The sequence below is a fragment of the Peromyscus eremicus genome, chromosome X (genome assembly GCF_949786415.1).
Source record: "Peromyscus eremicus chromosome X, PerEre_H2_v1, whole genome shotgun sequence".
NCBI lineage: Eukaryota > Metazoa > Chordata > Mammalia > Rodentia > Cricetidae > Peromyscus > Peromyscus eremicus.
Genome location: NC_081439.1, coordinates 51,138,859 through 51,159,138, shown reverse-complemented (window position 1 = coordinate 51,159,138; position 20,280 = coordinate 51,138,859). Strand labels below are relative to the sequence as shown.

General features: G+C 38.0%; 1 protein-coding gene across 1 annotated transcript in view; it reads left to right on the top strand.

Annotated features, from left to right (window-relative positions):
• Window positions 1-20,280, top strand: part of Vsig4 (V-set and immunoglobulin domain containing 4) — a 39,123-nt gene that overhangs the window by 10,425 nt on the left and 8,418 nt on the right. The window contains exons 3-6 of the mRNA XM_059251107.1: window positions 1,179-1,241; window positions 2,214-2,363; window positions 15,324-15,386; window positions 16,389-16,538. Coding sequence (XP_059107090.1) covers window positions 1,179-1,241; window positions 2,214-2,363; window positions 15,324-15,386; window positions 16,389-16,538 — 426 coding nt within the window. The remainder of the gene's footprint in view (window positions 1-1,178; window positions 1,242-2,213; window positions 2,364-15,323; window positions 15,387-16,388; window positions 16,539-20,280) is intronic.

The following is a 20,280-nucleotide window of genomic DNA, read 5'->3' as shown; positions in this document are numbered from 1 at the left end:
TATTTCTTTTTTATTTATTTGATTGTTTGTTTGCTCAGGACTTTTGTTGGTGATTTTTAAAAACTAATTTTGTATAGTCTTGTGTATTCATTGGCATGAGATAGCCACTGAATTCACTATTTGATTAGCTTAGAAGTCAGCTAATCACTGGGTAGAGATCTTCTTAACTGTCAGGTGAAATGAATCATGTATTATTTACCAGAGAACTATGTTGCTTGTTTAGCAATGATATCAATATGCATCCAGTTTACAATTATGGCACATTATTTATTTTATGTTAATGTGAAACTTCAAAGGCTAACCATATGCGTGAACTTATATTTTTTCTGAATATACACAAGACTTTAAGAAAGGATATCACATCCTTGACTCTGGGAAATGTCAAACTTTTCATACTTCCTGGAGATATCTAATTTGTGAGCGTTTCCTTTTAAAATTATTGGTTACTCTCTTCTTTCCCAAAAACTGTGTGACAAATTTCCTCCTAGCCATGGAGAGAGACTTTTAGTACAGATGCTAAATAAAACAAGCATTTGAAGTCACATTTTTCAAGAAATCATTAGATAGGTCAAATAAAGGTAATATTTCTCGAATGAACTGATTTCTCTCGCACCTGGAATAGGGTATTAATTTTTATTACCTCTGAGTTAAGTTGAAATGCCACAAAGCTTCATGTTATTACTAAAACTGGACTGTTTTTCTTCCATAAACACCATGAGTTCCTATGAACCAATTTCCAAAATTCTGGGGAAAATGACAATATCAAAATATTTCAGCTATGCCTTTATTTCTGTGAGGGGGTAAATTTTTAGTAGCCATTACTTGACCATTTTCATTGAAGTCACCGACTAACACCTTCATTGTTATACTTCTGAAACCTTTCTCAAGAATAAATCATTATATTTCAGTTAAAAGTTAGTGATTATTAAAATACATTTCCTCAACCAAGTTTTCAGAATCCCTAAACTCTAGATACAGATTCATTGAAAGTCTTTGAACCTTGACTTATGAACTTTACCTTAGAATGGTATGTGAGGAATAATAAACAGGCAATAGAAGTTGCCAGCATCATGAGGGAAGGGTTAAGAGGTCCAAGTTAATTCCTAATTTTACTAGTATCTTCAATTGTTTATCTAAGGGTATCAGATTCCTAAACCAGGCTCCTTTTAACCTTGCAGACTCCTCTAATCCACGTATAATCAATACTGAATCACCTACAACCATGCGGTCCTCTTTGGAAGGTAAGTTTTACTAGGGCTTTGTTACAGAATTATTTAAAAAATGTTTGGAAACCAAGGATATGCAATTCCATTAACTTTGGGCAAAGAGATCACTGTATTACTCAGAGATGTCATGGTAGTAAATGAATGAATACAAAAGAAACGTAGCAAAGGGTAGTGGAGAAGTTGAATCATGAATATACAATTTTCTTTGTGAAAACAAGCAAGAAGAATGCATTATGTTACATTTTTCCTAACCTGATTTACTATGTGACTTTGAGACGACTTCTTCTTTGCATGTCTTGTTTCCACTGGCAACCCCTTATAGAAAAAAAAACAGATATTTCACATCATAGTACAATATAGACTAATGATATGGCTTGTTGCAGGATATTTGGTTGCACTCTGAAACCCCTAGACTTTGTTAATAAAATCAACCTTGGATCAGGGAGCAAAGACAGTGACTAGTTGACAAGAATTAGCCATAGAGAGTACAGAGGACCCAGGAAGACAGGTAGAGTGATGCACAGGAAGGAGTAGGGAGGGACTTAGAGATTCATGGTCTTTTTAGTTGGAGACAAATGGAGAGATGTTCTCTTGCTGGTTTTCCACCCAAAAGGAAGGTCAGCTGGTTGTTTCTCAGCACTCTGACTCCCAAATCTTTATTGGTAGATAGAACAATAGACACTTAGTTAAAAACTGTATTTGGTAGCAGCAACAGAGCCAATGCTGGCAGGACCAGAAATCCCACCAAGCCATGTGTGGCATGAGCAGAGGAGTGCTGACTATGCAGTAGCAGAGCTGCAGAAAGTAGTTAAAATATCAGTGGATTCAGGTGTAGCCACTAAGCCAACAGAAAAACAACAATGACTAGACACCCTGGAAGCCCAGAAGAGATCTCCAGCAAAGACATCAAGCCTTTTCTGTCGTCCCTGACCCTCACATCTCTCCAGTGAAAGAGAGATCTCTGACCTGGATTCTCTCTTCTCACAGCAACAACTACAGTGAATTCAAACTTTGACTGGACCACTAAGGGGAATGGAAAACTTAAAGAGTCCATTGCTGGCCCAGTGAATGGAAAACATGATGGGACCACTGCTGGCCCAGAGAATAAAAACCATGAGAAGACCATTGCTGACAAAGGTAAGAGTAACATTAGGAATTCTATCATTCTTGTTTGACTCTGAACTTTGTGACTCCTTATAAGTTTTTAATGCAAAATTAAACACCACAATTAAGGAAGAGTCCAGAAGCTAAACTGGGTAGGTAAGATAGAAAGGGAAAGTTAAAGATACAAAAATAAAAAAGTCAGATTGTGGTTAGAGAAAGTGATAAATGTGTTCTTAGTTTGTTTTCTATTGCTATAGCAATATACTTCTCAAACACTGTAAAAAAAGTAGGATTAAGACCATGAACTCTTCCTTCTATCCTAAGGAGACAGGAGATGGAATAGCTAAAGATCAAAGCAGTCCTCCACTACTTTAATTCTTGACAAAGGGCTTTTGTAATAGCTCACAGCTAATTTTTATTCCCCAAAAGTCTCACAGATCCCCAAATCAGGACCTCAGGGATTAAAATCTCAAAGAAAAAATACTCTGTATTATTTCATCACAAGCTTCTAGTCAGCTAATACGCACTAATGTGCCTAAATTGATTCTTAAAATATGAACTTTTTTGACATTAATGTTTAGCTGCTACTCTTAAACAATAGATTCCCATTTTCACTTGTGCTGCTGTAGACCATCCATCAGAACTCTCCAGATTATTTCATGGTTGTGCAAGCAGTTGTTAATTCCAGATAAACCACAGAACATGTATAACTCCAGGTACCCATCAAGTATCTGTTTTGATTATTCAGTGTGAAATAGTTTGATAACTATTACTCATTGTGTCACACTCTGGTGTTGTATCATTGAAGGCATATGATACTGGGAATTGAACCAGTGGTCTCAAACATGCTAGATAAATGCTCTACTAAGAAATAAAATGAAAAGCACAGCAGAAATCATCATGAACAGATAAGATCAGGCAGAAGAATGAATTTCAAGGATGAGCGACAAGGTAAAGAAAATAATATATAAGGAAATATATAAAGAAAACATTAATGAACACAACTGAAATATTTGAGAAGTCATGTATACATTCAGGAGACCAAACCTAATAGTCCATATGCAGAAGAAGGAGCAGAGATCAAGTCAAAATGCTTAGACAATATAGTCAATGAAATTATAGCCAAGAATCTTCCAAACATAGAGAAAGAAATATACATCCAAATAAAGTACTAACTAAAAGTTGTACAGGGAAAATGCCAACTCAGAGGCAGAAGCATGAATTTCCTCATAACATCAGATCTCTCATCAGCAGCACTAAAATCCAGGAAAACAGAGAATGACATATTTCCAGCTCTGAAAATAATCAATGTCAACTGAGATTGGTATCATCAGCAAATGTATATCTTAGAATTGATTGAGAATAGGAGCCACTGAAACCCGGAAATGGGTGACAGGGGCAGTCCCTATATGAACAGCCTGAGAGGGCAAGATGCCCTAGAGCACATTGTGTTATGCTGTGAAAATGAAGCCTGAATTGTGTTGGATATCCCAAGATGTTGATGATGCTAGAGTCATGAAACATCTGCCAAGGAGAACTGCAGATAGGGAGTGGTAGCAGCCCAAGAACGAAATGCCTGTTGCAGGCAGCAAGTCAGGAGTGGCAGAGTCCTAAAACCCCTGTGTCACCAGAAATGAGGCTACATGATTTGATTTCTGCCCTGCTAGATTTTAGTCTCTCTTCATTCCATTATTTCCTTACTATCCTCCCATCTCTGCCTTTTGGAATGGTAATGTGTATTCTGTGCCATTTTTATGTTGGAAGTATGTGATCTGCTTTTTGATGTTACAGGAGGCTATAGATTATAGACATTTATTTGGGTCTCAGAAGAGACATTGGACTTTTAAATAGTTTTGAGACTGTACAGATTGTGAGGACTTTTAAAGTTTGACTAAGTACATTTTGTATTGTGATGTGATTATAAACCTCTCAGGGTCAAAGAGTGGAATGTAATGGCTTGAATGTCAATGTCCCCTATAGGTTCATTGAGTATTTGGTACCCATGTGGTGGTACTATGTAGCATGGCATGGTCTTTGTGAAGAAAGTACATCACTGGGGTTGCCCTTTGAGAGTTTATAGCCTCACCCCAGTTCCAGATTCCTTTCTCTGCATTGTGTTTGATGTTGAAGAATGTGATTGAGCTCTCAGCTTCCTGCTTCTGCTGCCAAGCCCATGCTTGCTACCGTGCTTCCCTGCCATGACAGACGCTTATTCATCTGGAACCATAAATTCCTTGTCCTTTAAGCTGCCTTTGGTCATGGTGTTTTCTCACAGCAGCAGAAAAGGAACTACTACAATAAGGCATATGTGTTTAGAGACTAATCTGTTTCTTACAGTTTTCCAAGTTCTTTATAATTTTTAAAGTGTATCTAATAATCCTAATTTCACTGAAGTCTAACAAAGCCCTTTTCATCTTTAATTTCACTCATTTGAGGCTTCTTTCTCTTTCTTTGGATTATTTTAGCTATGGAGTTTGTTCATCTTGATCTATTTAAATAACCAACTATTTGGTTAATATCGTGTATTATTCTTTCAATATGTGTTTTATTTATTTCAATCCCTAATCTTTATTGTGTCTCATTATGTACTGGCTTTGGGATTGACGTCTTTTCTCCTTAGAGCCTTGAAGTGTGTATTAGCTACTTTTCTATTCTATGATGAAACACCATGACCAAGGTAACTTACAGAAGGAAGGGTATACTGAGATTACAGATTTAAAGGGCTACAGTCCTTGATGGTAATGAAAGCAGGCGGCAGGCATCAGGCAGTTGAAAGGACATAAGTCCAACCACAAACAAGAAGCCAAGAGAACAAACTGGGAGTAGCACATGGCTTTTGAAACCTCAAAACCACCCCCACTAACATACTTCCTCCACCCTCCTAATACTCCTCAAACAGCAACCAACTGGGGACTAAGTATTCTAAATCCCAAGACTCATGGGGGACATCTCACTCAATCTACCACATTCTACTCCCTAGCCTTAATGCCCACATCATAAAGCAAAATTCATTTAGTTCAACTTCCAGAGTCCCCACAGTCTTGCACAGTCAGAATAATATTTAAAATCCAAAGTCTCCTCAGATTAAATTGATCCTTATGATTACATTGAGCCCATCAGAAGCATTATAATCAAGGCAATTTCTTAGTTGTAATACACTGTAAAAAAAGTAATTATATCTAACATACAATAGCACATTATATGCATTACCATTATACAAATAAGAAATGGGGCATAGTAAAGAAATACTAGACCGAAGGAAGATTGAAACCCAGAAGGACAAATTCCAAAATCCTATAGCTCCATAGCTCCATGTCTGATGTCAGAGGGCTCATATGGCTCTACCCCTCTGATTTTGCTGCCCACAGCACCATTCCCTGTCAGGCTCTTCCCACTCCCTTTTTACAGTGGCCGTTCAGGGCCACTTGACCTCTCAGAACCTTCATGGATGAACTTCCTTGCCACACTTTGGCTGACCTTAGTGGCTATTTGAAACCACGGGGGAAGAATTCAGGACCCACTAACTTTTGCATCCTTCATTCCTCCAAAGTCAGTTCCATGTGGACAGCAGCACCTGCCAAGTATGATTATCAACTTAACCTGATTATCTCTATAGACACAGAGAAGGCATTTTATAAAGTTCAACACAGCTTCTTATTAAAAGTTCAGAAGAAAGTAGGAATATAAGGGACATACCTCAACACAATTAAATGCTACGTATGAAAAGTCTGAAGCCAATACTATACAAAGTTGAAAAACTTAGAGCGTTCTAAAATATGAAATGAGGTAAAGGTGTGTATCACCTTCAGTTTTATTAAATACAGTGTTCATAATAAAGTTTCAGGATACATAATGACCATATAAAATCAATATTTTCACATATACAACAATGAACTTGCTGAACACAAAATGAGAAATAATATCCCATTCACACTTCTGGGCATATACTAAGACTTTATATCCTACCATGGACATATTTGCACATCCATGTTTACTGCTGTTCTGTCCACAACAGGAAATTAAATCAGCCTAAGTAGCCACCACAGATGAATGGACAAGGAAAACACATTATATATGGCAAAATAATTTTATTCAATCATAAAGAAAAACATGAAATGTCAAGAAAATGTATGGAACTGGAAAATATGTTAACTGGGGTAACCTAGGTTCAATAACATAAATGGTAAATGTTTTTTCTTATATGTCAATTCGAGCTCCTAGTTTTCATGCATGTGTATTTTTGTAAGAATGAGTGAGGTATAAGCCATGAAACTAAAAAGAAGCTGATGAGAAGGAAAACGCAGTAGTGTGTGTGTGTGTGTGTGTGTGTGTGTGTGTGTGTGTGTGTGTTTGGTATAACGTACATGTGTGTGCACATGCTTGCCTGTGTCTGCTCATGTGGAGACCAGAGCTCTTCTTTAGATGCTTCTTCTATTGTTCTCTACCTTATTTTTTTATAATTTATTTATTTGTATTTTATGTATCTAGATGTTTTGCTCACATGTATGCCTGTGTGAGGGTGTCAGATCCTCTGGAACAGGAGGTACAGACAGTTGTCAGCTGCCATGTGGGTGCTGGGAATTGAACCCAGGTCCTCTGGAAGAGCAGCCAGTACTCTTAACTGCTGAGCCATCTCTCCAGCTCACCCCCTTATTTATTTTGAGACAGAGTCTCTCACTGGCCTAGAGCTCACTATCTTGGCTAGACTAGCTTGCCAACTAGAACAGAGAATTCACTTGTCTCTGTCCCTGAACACTGTGGTTACAGATTCTCATGACTATGTCTGATTTTTATGTGGGTAATGGGATGTGAACTCTGGTTTTGCTTACACACAAAATATGTTAACCACTGACTCATCTGCCTAACCATCCCTCCAAAACAAACAAACAAACAAACAAACAAACAAACAGAACTAGTTTTAAGGAAGGAGGTGAGGAGGGAAGTACAACACATGTGACATGAAATGGTAACCACTGGGACAGGCTGGATGTGGCAAGAAGGCAGGATGCAGTGGTGGAGAGAAAAATCAATCAAAACAAAGTATGATGAATGTGTTATTCTGAATGCTGATTGTCATAAATGAAAGTAAATAAAAGAAAGGCATTGAATATCACTCAGATGTGTCATTGAAGTTATGAAGAAACTAAAGTCCAGCAACAGTTAATGATTGGACTAGCTTCACCATATTAACTTTTCTGTGACTGATATAAAAATGTACCTCAAATTTTCTATATTAAAATGACATAAATATGTTACCTCATACTTATGTTTATCAAAAGTCTGGCATAATTATTAGTGTACTAAAATCAGGTGCCAGTAGTGTTACAGTCCTTCTGGAAGCTTTGTAAGAGAATCCATTCCCTGATACTTTCCTCTCTGTAGAAGCTACTACATTCCTTAGCTCATGACTTCTTTCATCTATTCCATCTATAAATTGGTAATGTAATATGTTCAGATCTCTCTCTGACTCTTACCTTCTCTCATATCTCCTACCTTCACCATTAACTGCTGTTGTATACCTAGAGTAGAGGACTTTATTCACTTCACTAAGCTTGAATATTTTCATTTCTAATCTTCCAGTATACAGGTTGTCTTTCTCTTCATTCTTTGAGTATTTCTTTTCTAGTGCAGATACTTTTTAGTTGGATGGAATACCATGGGAATGTAATGATTTTTTTTCTCTGTCTGTTTTAGAGGTTGTAACCAAAAAATCATTGCCTCTACTCATATCTTGAAGTGTTGTAGTTTTTTTTTTTTATGTTGGCTTCTAATAGATTCAGAGTTCCTAATCTTATACTTGTGTCTTTCATCCACTTCAGTAGATTTTTCCACAGGGTAATTAACGGAAGTCAGGTTTATATCTTGGTGATACCCACTTTTCCCAGCACTATTTATTAAAAAGAATATTGTTTCTCTGATGAGATTTTTTCCATTTACAAGTAATTAGTTGGTTTCAGACATATCAGTTTATTTCTGGGATGTCTACTCTGTTTTACTGACCTATGTGTCTTTGTATAGCCATATTGATCTGGTTTTGGTAATTAGACTTCAGTGATATGTCCCCAAATCATATATTGTAATGACTACAGCATTCTATGAGAACGATGTATCCAAATACTTTAGTCATTTGAAAATTACATTTGCCTAATTATTCTTGAGTTGTGAGTATAATTTATTTATTTGAAATACTAGAGCATTTTTAAATGATTATCATTATTATTATCATCATTATTATTATTATTATTATTATTATTATTATTATTATTATTATCATTATTTACATCCTGATGGCATTTTCCCCTCCCTTGTCTTCTTCCAGTCCCTCCCCCCACCTAGCCCCCTTCAATCCATTCCTCCTCTGTTTCTATTCAGAAAAGGGCAGGCCTCCATGGATATCAACCAAGCATGGCACTTCCCCTTGTATTAAGTCTGGGCAAGGCAATCCATTATGAGAAATAGGTCCCAAAGACAGCAAAAGAGTTGAAGACAGCCCCAACCCCACTGTTAGGAGTCCCACAAGAGGACTAAGCTACACAACTATCACATATATGCAGAAGGTCTAGGCCAGTCCCATGCAGGCACCCTGGTTGTATGTTCAGTCTCTGTAAGCCCCTATGATCCCAGGTTAGTTGATCCTGTGGCTTTTCTTGTGGTGCCCTTGACCTGTCTCACTCCTACAGCCCTTCCTTCCCCTCTTCCACAGAATTGCCTGAGCTCTGCCTAATGTTTGTCTGTGGGTCTCTGCATCTGTTTCCATTAGCTGCTGGGTGAAGCCTCTCCGACCACCATTGGGCTAGACACCAATCTATGAATATAGCAATATAGCATTAGGAATCATTTCATTGACTTTTTTTCCAGACATGTTTGGTTTTATCCTAGATCTCTTGGCTATTCACCTCAGAGCTCTGGCACTCTAGGCAGTGTCAGAGGTGGGCTCCCTCTTATGGCATGGGTCTCAGACTGGACCAATCATTGGTTGTCCACTCTCACAATTTCTGCACCACATTAAATGCAGAACATCTTGTAGGCAGGACAAACTGTAGGTTGAAGGTTATGTGGCTGGTTAGTCTTATGAAATACAATATTCACAAGTATTTCCCTCCATTCTTCATGTTGTCTTTTACAGTTTTTGAGATGTAGTTATAGGCTAGTGCTTTGCCTGCGTGTATGCCCATGCACCATGTGCATGTATGGTGCCTGTAGAGGTCAGAAGAGGGATCAGATGCTCTAGAACTGGAGTTATAGATGTTAGTAGGTCATCATGTGGGTGCTGAAAACCAAACCCAGGTCCTCTGCAACAGCAGCCAGTGCTCTTAACTGTTAAGCCATCTCTCCAACCCAACATGTTGTCCCTCTACTTTAAAGATAGTAACCTTGAAGATCCCAAAGTTTTTAGTTTTGCTGAAGTCTAGTCTATTTATCTTTTTTTATTAAGTTTTTTATTTATTTTACATACCAACTACAGATTCCCCTCCTTCCTATCCTCTTGTTCCCTCCCACAAGCTCTTTTCTACCCACCTCCCATCCACTCCTCAGAAAGAATAAGGCCTCCTATGGAAGTCAACAAAGCATAGCATATCAAGTTGGGGCAGCACCAAGCTCCTCCCCCCTGGATCAAGGCTTAGCAAGGAATCACACCATAAAGAATAGGTTCCATAAGCCAGCTCATGTGCCAGGGAAAGATTCTGGTCCCACAGCTAGGGGCCCCACAAACATACCAAGCTATACAACTGTCACCCACATGCAGAGGGCCTAGGTCAGTCCCACACAGGCTCCCTAGTCCTTGAGCTCCCTCAAGCTTGGGTCAGCTGTCTCTGTGGGTTTCCCCATCATGATCCTGACCCCCCCAGTTCATATAACCCCATCTCCCCCTCTTCCACTGGACTCCTGGAGCTCAACTCAGTGCTTGTATGTGGATCTCTGCATCTGCTTCCATCAGTTACTGGATGAAGGCTCTATGATGACAATTAGGGTAGTCACCAATCTGATTACATGAAAAGGCCAATTCAGGTACCCTACCCACTATTACTAAAAGTCTTAGCTTGGGTCATCCTTATGGGTTCCTGAGAGTTTCACTGGTACCAGGTTTCTCCCTAACCCCATAATGGCTCCCTCTATCAAGATATCTTCTTCATTACTCCCCCTCTCTGTCCCTCCCCCAACTCGACAATCCCACTTCCTCATGCTCACATCCCCAATCCCCGCCCCTTTATGACCCTCACCCCCAATTTACCCAGGAGATCTCTTCTATTTTCCCTTCCCAGAACAATCAATGCATCCCTCTTAGGGTCCCCCTTGTTAACTAGCTTCTCTGGGGCTGTGGATTACAGCCTGGTTATCCTTTGCCTTACATATAATATCCACCTATGAGTGAGTACATACCGTGTTTGTCTCTCTGGGTCTGAGTTAACTCACTTAGGAAGATTTTTCCTAGCTCCATCCATTTGCCTGCAAATTTCATGATGTTATTGTTTTTTTACCACTCTGTAATACCCCATGTGTTTAATGTACCACATTTTCTTTATCCATTCGTTGATTGAGGGGCATCTAGGTTATTTCCAGGCTCTGGCTATTATGAATAATGCTGCTATGAACACAATTGAGCAAGCGTCCTTGTGGTATGGTAGAGCATCCTTCCAGTATATGCCCAAGATTGGTATAGCTGGGTCTTGAGGTAGATTGATTCTCAATTTTCTGTGAAACTGCCATATTGATTTTCAAAGTGACTGTACGAGTTTGCACTGCCACCAACAGTGGGGGAGTGTTCCTCTTACTCCACATCCTCTTCAACATAAGCTGCCATTAGTGTCTTTGATCTTAGCCATTCTGACAGATGTTAAGATGGTATATCAGAGTTATTTTGATTTGCATTTACCTCATGATTAAGGATGTTGAGCAATTCCTTAAGTGCATCTCACACATTTGAAATTCTTCTGTTGAGAAGTCTCTGTTTAAATCTGTACCCTATTTTTAATTAGATTATTTGGTATTTTGATATCTAGCTTCTTGAGTTCTTTATATATTTTGGATATCAGCCTTCTGTCAGATGTGAAATTGGTGAAGTCATTTTCCCATTCTGCAGGCTGCCATTTTGTCTTATTGACAGTGTCCTTTGCCTTACAGAAGCTTTTCAGTTTCAGGAAGTCCCATTAATTAATTGTTGAACTCAGTGTCTGTGCTACCAGTGTTATATTCAGGAAGTAGTCTTCTGTGGTACTGCCCACTTTCTCTTCTATCAGGTTCAGTGTAACTGCATTTATGTTGAGGTCTTTGATCCACTTGGACTTGATTCTTTGAGAAAATAGACAAGATAGATAAAACCTTATCCAAACTAACCAAAAGGCAGAGAAAGAATATCCAAATCAACAAAATCAGAAACTAAAAGGGGGACATAACAGACACCAAAGAAATCCAGGGAATTGATAGGTCATACTTCAAAACCCTGTACTCCACAAAATTAAAAAATCTAAAAGAAATGGACGATTTTCTGGATAGGTACCACATACCAGAATTAATCCAAGACCAGATAAACAATTTAAATAGACATATAACCCCTAAGGAAATAGAAGCAGTTGTTAAGGAACATAACCAAACTCTTTTTATTAGGCTACAGTTACCCTGATACCCAAATCACGCGAGATACAACAAAGAAAGAGAAATACAGACCAACCTCCCTCATGAACACTGATGCAAAAATACTCAATAAAATACACTCAAACTGAATCCAAGAACACATCAACAATATCATCCACTATGATTAAGTAGGCTTCATCCCAGAGATGCAGGGATGGTTCAACATATGAAAATCTTTCAGTATAATCCACCATACAAACAAACTGAAAGAAAAAACATATAATCATCTCATTAGAGGCAGAAAAGGCCTTTGAAAAAATCCAACACCCCTTCATGATAAAGGTCTTGGAGAGATCAGGAATACAAGGAACATACCTAAACATAAAGCAATATGCAGCAAGCCAACAAGCCACCATCAAATTAAATAGAAACTCAAAGCGATTCCACTAAAATCAGGAACAAGACAAGGCTGTCCACTCTCCACTTATCTATTCAATATAGTACTCCAAGTTCTATCTAGAGCAATAAGACAACAAAAGGCGATCAAGGGGATACAAATTGGAAAAGAAGAAGTCAAACTTTCACTATTTGCAGACGATATGATAGTATACATAAGTGACCCCAAAATTTCTACCAGGGAACTTCCACAGCTGATAAACACCTTCAGTAATGTGGGGAGATGCAAGATTAACTTAAAAAAAAACAGTAGCCATCCAATATACAAATGATAAATGGGCTGAGAAGGAAATCAGAGAAACAACACCCTTTACACTAGCCTATTTTTTATCTTAATACTTGTGTTTTTATAGCATGTCCTGCTGCACCCAGCAACCCTTAACTTGCATAAGGTCTGGTAGAACTAAATAGTGAAGCAGCTTAGGCTTGATCTTTTTTTTCTTAAGAGCTGTTTAACTAGCAGTCCAATAATTTTTACCTGTTTACATTCCATAATTTGAAGTTTCCTGGTTCATCTTTAGAAGTTAACATTTCCTTTTTAAAATTTATTTATTTATATAGTTAGATGTGATACTCTGAGGCTCTGTGCCTTTCAATTTGAACTTTTCTACTTATGTGTAATCTAGTTATTGATAAAAGATTTATACCCAATTTTCTATTTATAATCTTTATCCTTTGTACTTCTTTCTATATTTGTCCATTACTTCTACCTTTGATGTTTAATTGATCATTTCTAGTGCATTATATACTTCAAATATTGTTTAGTTTACTGTGTTGGCTAGTTTTATGTCAATTTCATAGAAGCTAGAGTCATTTTGGATGAGAAAACCTCAACTGAGAAAATGTCCCCACTAGACTGGCCTTTGAGCAAGCCTGTGGTATATTTTCATGGCCAAGGATTGATGCGAGAGGGCCCAATTCACCACAGGCAGTACTGGGTTGGTGGTCCTGGGTGCTATACGAAAGCAGGCTGAGTAAGCCATGGGCAGAAATCCAATAAGCAACATTACTCCATGGCTTCTGCTTCTGAAGTTCCTGCCTCTAGGTTCCTACCATGAGTCCCTGCCATGACTTCTCTAAGTGACAGAGCATGACCTGAGGTTTGTAAGCTGAAATAAATTCTTTTTTCCTCAAGTTGCTTTGGATCATGGTGTTTTATCACAACCATAGAATCTTAACTAAGGCATTTACTAAGTGTTTTCATTATTTCTGTCTGTAGGATATCATCAATTCCTAATTTATTGGATTTATTCCAATTTAATTTCATAGTATACAAAATGCTGTTTGTGTACAGCTCAATTTCTTATCATTTAATTCTATCATTACTGCAAATTACATCTTAGTATATTATAATGATATGAGCATTGATTTAGAATTATTGTTTTGCAGGGCTAAAGAGATGGCTCAGCTGTTAAAGGCTAAGCTCACAACCAAAAATAGTATTGTTTTGTAAAGTTTTTTGTTTTTAAGTCACGTTGGAAAAAGCATGTTTATACTCGATATTTACCTATATAGTTACCTCTATGGGTGCTTTTACATTTCTTAATATTAGTTTTGGATATGATCCACTGTCCCTTTATTTTAGCTTGAAGAGTGCATTTGGACATTTCTTATGGATCCTATCTACTGGAGGAACTCACAATCATTATTTATCTGGAAAATGTCTTGGTTTCTCCTTCCCTTTCATTTGGGGGTTGTTTATGTTTTAGATGGGAGTTCTCTATGCTGACAACTAAATTTATACTTGTAGTTGGGACTACAAGCACATGCTGACTCTTCTTATTTCTTTTTTATTTATTTGATTGTTTGTTTGGTCAGGACTTTTGTTGGTGATTTTTAAAAACTAATTTTGTATAGTCTTGTGTATTCATTGGCATGAGATAGCCACTGAATTCACTATTTGATTAGCTTAGAAGTCAGCTAATCATTGGGTAGAGATCTTCTTAACTGTCAGGCGAAATGAATCATGTATTATTTACCAGAGAACTATGTTGCTTGTTTAGCAATGATATCAATATGCATCCAGTTTACAATTATGGCACATTATTTATTTTATGTTAATGTGAAACTTCAAAGGCTAACCATATGCGTGAACTTATATTTTTTCTGAATATACACAAGACTTTAAGAAAGGATATCATATCCTTGACTCTGTGAAATTGTTAAACTTTTCACACTTCCTGGAGATATCTAATTTGTGAGCATTTCCTTTTAAAATTATTGGTTACTCCCTTCTTTCCCCAAACTGTGTGACAAATTTCCTCCTAGCCGTGGAGAGAGACTTTTAGTACAGATGCTAAATAAAACAAGCATTTGAAGTCACATTTTTCAAGAAATCATTTGATAGGTCAAATAAAGGTAATATTTCTCGAATGAACTGATTTCTCTTGCACCTGGAATAGGGTATTAATTTTTATTACCTCTGAGTTAAGTTGAAATGCCACAAAGCTTCATGTTATTACTAAAACTGGACTGTTTTTCTTCCAAAAACACCATAAGTTCCTGTGAACCAATTTCCAAAATTCTGGGGAAAATGACAATATCAAAATATTTCAGCTATGCCTTTATTTCTGTGAGGGGGTAAATTTTCAGTAGCCATTACTTGACCATTTTCATTGAAGTCACCGACTAACACCTTCTTTGTTATACTTCTGAAACCTTTCTCAAGAATAAATCATTATATTTCAGTTAAAAGTTAGTGATTATTAAAATACATTTCCTCAACCAAGTTTTCAGAACCCCTAAACTCTAGATACAGATTCACAGAAAGTCTTTGAAACTTGACTTATGAACTTTACCTTAGAATGGTGTGTGAGGAATAATAAACAGGCAATAGAAGTTGCCAGCATCATGAGGGAAGGGTTAAAGAAGTCCAAGCTAAGCTAATTCCTAATTTTACTAGTATCTTCAATTGATTATCTAAGGGTATCAGATTCCTAAACCAGGCTCCTTTTATCCTTGCAGACTCCTCTAATCCACGTATAATCAATACTGAATCACCTACAACCATGCGGTCCTCTTTGGAAGGTAAGTTTTCCTAGGGCTTTGTTACAGGATTATTTAAAAAATGTTTGGAAACCAAGGATATGCAATTCCATTAACTTTGGGCAAAGAGATCACTGTATTACTCAGAGATGTCATGGTAGTAAATGAATGAATACAAAAGAAATGTAGCAAAGGGTAGTGGAGAAGTTGAATCATGAATATACAATTTTCTTTGTGAAAACAAGCAAGAAGAATGCATTATGTTACATTTTTCCTAACCTGATTTACTATGTGACTTTGAGACTACTTCTTCTTTGCATGTCTTGTTTCCACTGGCAACCCCTTATAGACAAAAAACAACAGATATTTCACGTCATAGTACAATATAGACTAATGATATGGCTTGTTGCAGGATATTTGGTTGCACTCTGAAACCCCTAGACTTTGTTAATAAAATCAACCTTGGATCAGGGAGCAAAGCCAGTGACTATTTGACAAGAATTATCCATACAGAGTACAGAGGACCCAGGAAGACAGGTAGAGTGATGCACAGGAAGGAGTAGGGAGGGACTTAGAGATTCATGGTCTTTTTAGTTAGGGACAAATGGAGAGATGTTCTCTTGCTGGGTCTCCACCCAAAAGGAAGGTCAGCTGGTTGTTTCTCAGCACTCTGAGCTAACAGGTTTTCACCCCAACATCTGACTCCCAAATCTTTATTGGTAGATAGAACAATAGACACTTAGTTAAAAACTGTATTTGGTAGCAGCAACAGAGCCAATGCTGGCAGGACCAGAAATCCCACCAAGCCATGTGTGGCATGAGCAGAGGAGTGCTGACTATGCAGTAGCAGAGCTGCAGAAAGTAGTTAAAATATCAGTGGATTCAGGTGTAGCCACTAAGCCAACAGAAAAACAACAATGACTAGACACCCTGGAAGCCCAGAAGAGATCTCCAGCAAAGACATCAAGCCTTTTCTGTCGTCCCTGATCCTCACATCTCTTCAGTGAAAGAGAGATCTCTGACCTGGATTCTCTCTTCTCACAGCAACAACTACAGTGAATTCAAACTTTGACTGGACCACTAAGGGGAACGGAAAACTTAAAGAGTCCATTGCTGGCCCAGTGAATGGAAAACATGATGGGACCACTGCTGGCCCAGAGAATAAAAACCATGAGAAGACCATTGCTGACAAAGGTAAGAGTAACATTAGGAATTCTATCATTCTTGTTTGACTCTGAACTTTGTGACTCCTTATAAGTTTTTAATGCAAAATTAAACACCACAATTAAGGAAGAGTCCAGAAGCTAAACTGGGTAGGTAAGATAGAAAGGGAAAGTTAAAGATACAAAAATAAAAAAGTCAGATTGTGGTTAGAGAAAGTGATAAATGTGTTCTTAGTTTGTTTTCTATTGCCATAGCAATATACTTCTCAAACACTGTAAAAAAAGTAGGATTAAGACCATGAACTCTTCCTTCTATCCTAAGGAGACAGGAGATGGAATAGCTAAAGATCAAAGCAGTCCTCCACTACTTTAATTCTTGACAAAGGGCTTTTGTAATAGCTCACAGCTAATTTTTATTCCCCAAAAGTCTCACAGATCCCCAAATCAGGACCTCAGGGATTAAAATCTCAAAGAAAAAATACTCTGTATTATTTCATCACAAGCTTCTAGTCAGCTAATACGCACTAATGTGCCTAAATTGATTCTTAAAATAATGAACTTTTTTGACATTAATGTTTAGGTGCTACTCTTAAACAATGAGATTCCCATTTTCACTTGTGCTGCTGTAGACCATCCATCAGAACTCTCCAGATTATTTCATGGTTGTGCAAGCAGTTGTTAATTCCAGATAAACCACAGAACATGTATAACTCCAGGTACACATCAAGTATCTATTTTGATTATTCAGTGTGAAATAGTTTGATAAATATTACTCATTGTGTCACACTCTGGTGTTGTATCATTGAAGGCATATGATACTGGGAATTGAACCAGTGGTCTCAAACATGCTAGATAAATGCTCTACTAAGAAAAAAAATGAAAAGCACAGCAGAAATCATCATGAACAGATAAGATCAGGCAGAAGAATGAATTTCAAGGATGAGCGACAAGGTAAAGAAAATAATATATAAGGAAATACATAAAGAAAACATTAATGAACACAACTGAAATATTTGAGAAGTCATGGATACATATCCGGAGACCAATCCTAACCTAATAGTCCATATGCAGAAGAAGGAGCAGAGATCAAGTCAAAATGCTTAGACAATATATTCAATGAAATTATAGCCAAGAATCTTCCAAATCTAGAGAAAGAAATATACATCCAAATAAAGTACTAACTAAAATTGTACAGGGAAAATGCCAACTCAGAGGCAGAAGCATGAATTTCCTCATAACATCAGATCTCTCATCAGCAGCACTAAAATCCAGGAAAACAGAGAATGACATATTTCCAGCTCTGAAAATAATCAATGTCAACTGAGATTGGTATCATCAGCAAATGTATATCTTAGAATTGATTGAGAATAGGAGCCACTGAAACCCGGAAATGGGTGACAGGGGCAGTCCCTATATGAACAGCCTGAGAGGGCAAGATGCCCTAGAGCACATTGCGTTATGCTGTGAAAATGAAGCCTGAATTGTGTTGGATATCCCAAGATGTTGATGATGCTAGAGTCATGAAACATCTGCCAAGGAGAACTGCAGATAGGGAGTGGTAGCAGCCCAAGAACGAAATGCCTGTTGCAGGCAGCAAGTCAGGAGTGGCAGAGTACTATAACCCCTGTGTCACCAGAATTATGAGGCTACATGATTTGATTTCTGCCCTGCTAGATTTTAGTCTCTCTTCATTCCATTACTTCCTTACTATCCCCCCATTTCTGCCTTTTGGAATGGTAATGTGTATTCTGTGCCATTTTATGTTGGAAGTATGTGATCTGATTTTTGATGTTACAGGAGGCTATAGATAAGACATTTATTTGGGTCTCAGAAGAGACATTGGACATTTAAATAGTTTTGAGACTGTCACAGATTGTGAGGACTTTTAAAGTTTGACTAAGCACATTTTGTATTGTGATGTGATCATATGTCGCGTCCGCCTCGACCAGCAAGGATGACGCGACGCCAGACTCTTCTCTAAACAGTTTATTCAGGAACCTTGAACAATCTTCTGACCCCGGGGATAGTCTTTTTCTTCTTCTCTCTCTCTCTCACTCTCACTCTCTCACTCTCCTCTCTCACTCTCACAGTCACCCCCACAGTCACTCTCACAATCACTCCCAAGAAAGCCAGCCCACGCCCTTTTATAGCCACTGGGCAAATCAACCCCGTGGTGCCACGTGAACAGTGCCGCTAGGGTCAGACACGTGCAAGCAAGCCAGATTAGGTCCAGGTGTGCAGAAGCAAGCCAGATCCTAGCCTTAGCCAAATAAGGAGCACCTGCCATCGGGAAGGCAGAAGCCAGATGCTGCACCATCTTTGAGGCACGGCCGTGCACAGCTCTCTACAATCATAAACCTCTCAGGGTCAAAGAGTGGCTTGAATGTCAATGTCCCCTATAGGTTCATTGAGTATTTGGTCCCCATGTGGTGGTACTATGTAGCATGGCATGGTCTTTGTGAAGAAAGTACATCACTGGGATTGCTCTTTGAGAGTTTATAGCCTCACCCCAGTTCCAGATTCCTTTCTCTGCATTGTGTTTGATGTTGAAGAATGTGATTGAGCTCTCAGCTTCCTGCTTCTGCTGCCAAGCCCATGCTTGCTACCGTGCTTCCCTGCCATGACAGACACTTATTCATCTGGAACCATAAATTCCTTGTCCTTTAAGCTGCCTTTGGTCATGGTGTTTTCTCACAGCAGCAGAAAAGGAACTACTACAATAAGGCATATGTGTTTAGAGACTAATCTATTTCTTACAGTTTTCCAAGTTCTTTATAATTTTTAAAGTGTTTTCTAATAATCCTAATTTCATTGAAGTCTAACAAAGCCCTTTTTATCTTTAATTTCACTCATTTGAGGCTTCTTTCTCTTTCTTTGGATTATTTTAGCTATGGAGTTTGTTCATCTTGATTTATTTAAATAACCAACTATTTGGTTAATATCGTGTATTATTCTTTCAATATGTGTTTTATTTATTTCAATCCCTAATCTTTATTGTGTCTCATTATGTACTGGCTTTGGGATTGACGTCTTTTCTCCTTAGAGCCTTGAAGTGTGTATTAGCTACTTTTCTATTCTATGATGAAACACCATGACCAAGGTAACTTACAGAAGGAAGGGTATACTGAGATTACAGATTTAAAGGGCTACAGTCCTTGATGGTGATGAAAGCAGGCGGCAGGCATCAGGCAGTTGAAAGGACATAAGTCCAACCACAAACAAGAAGCCAAGAGAACAAACTGGGAGTAGCACATGGCTTTTGAAACCTCAAAGCCCACCCCCACTAACATACCTCCTCCACCCTCCTAATACTCCTCAAACAGCAACCAACTGGGGACCAAGTATTCTAAATCCCAAGACTCATGGGGGACACCTCACTCAATTAACCACATTCTACTCCCTAGCCTTAATGCCCACATCATAAAGCAAAATTTATTTAGTTCAACTTCCAGAGTCCCCATAGTCTTGCACAGTCAGAATAATATTTAAAATCCAAAGTCTCCTCAGATTAAATTGATCCTTATGATTACATTGAGCCCATCAGAAGCATTATAATCAAGGCAATTTCTTAGTTGTAATACACTGTAAAAAAAGTAATTATATCTAACACACAATAGCACATTATATGCATTACCATTATACAAGTAAGAAATGGGGCATAGTAAAGAAATACTAGACCGAAGGAAGATTGAAACCCAGAAGGACAAATTCCAAAATCCTATAGCTCCATAGCTCCATGTCTGATGTCAGAGGGCTCATATGGCTCTACCCCT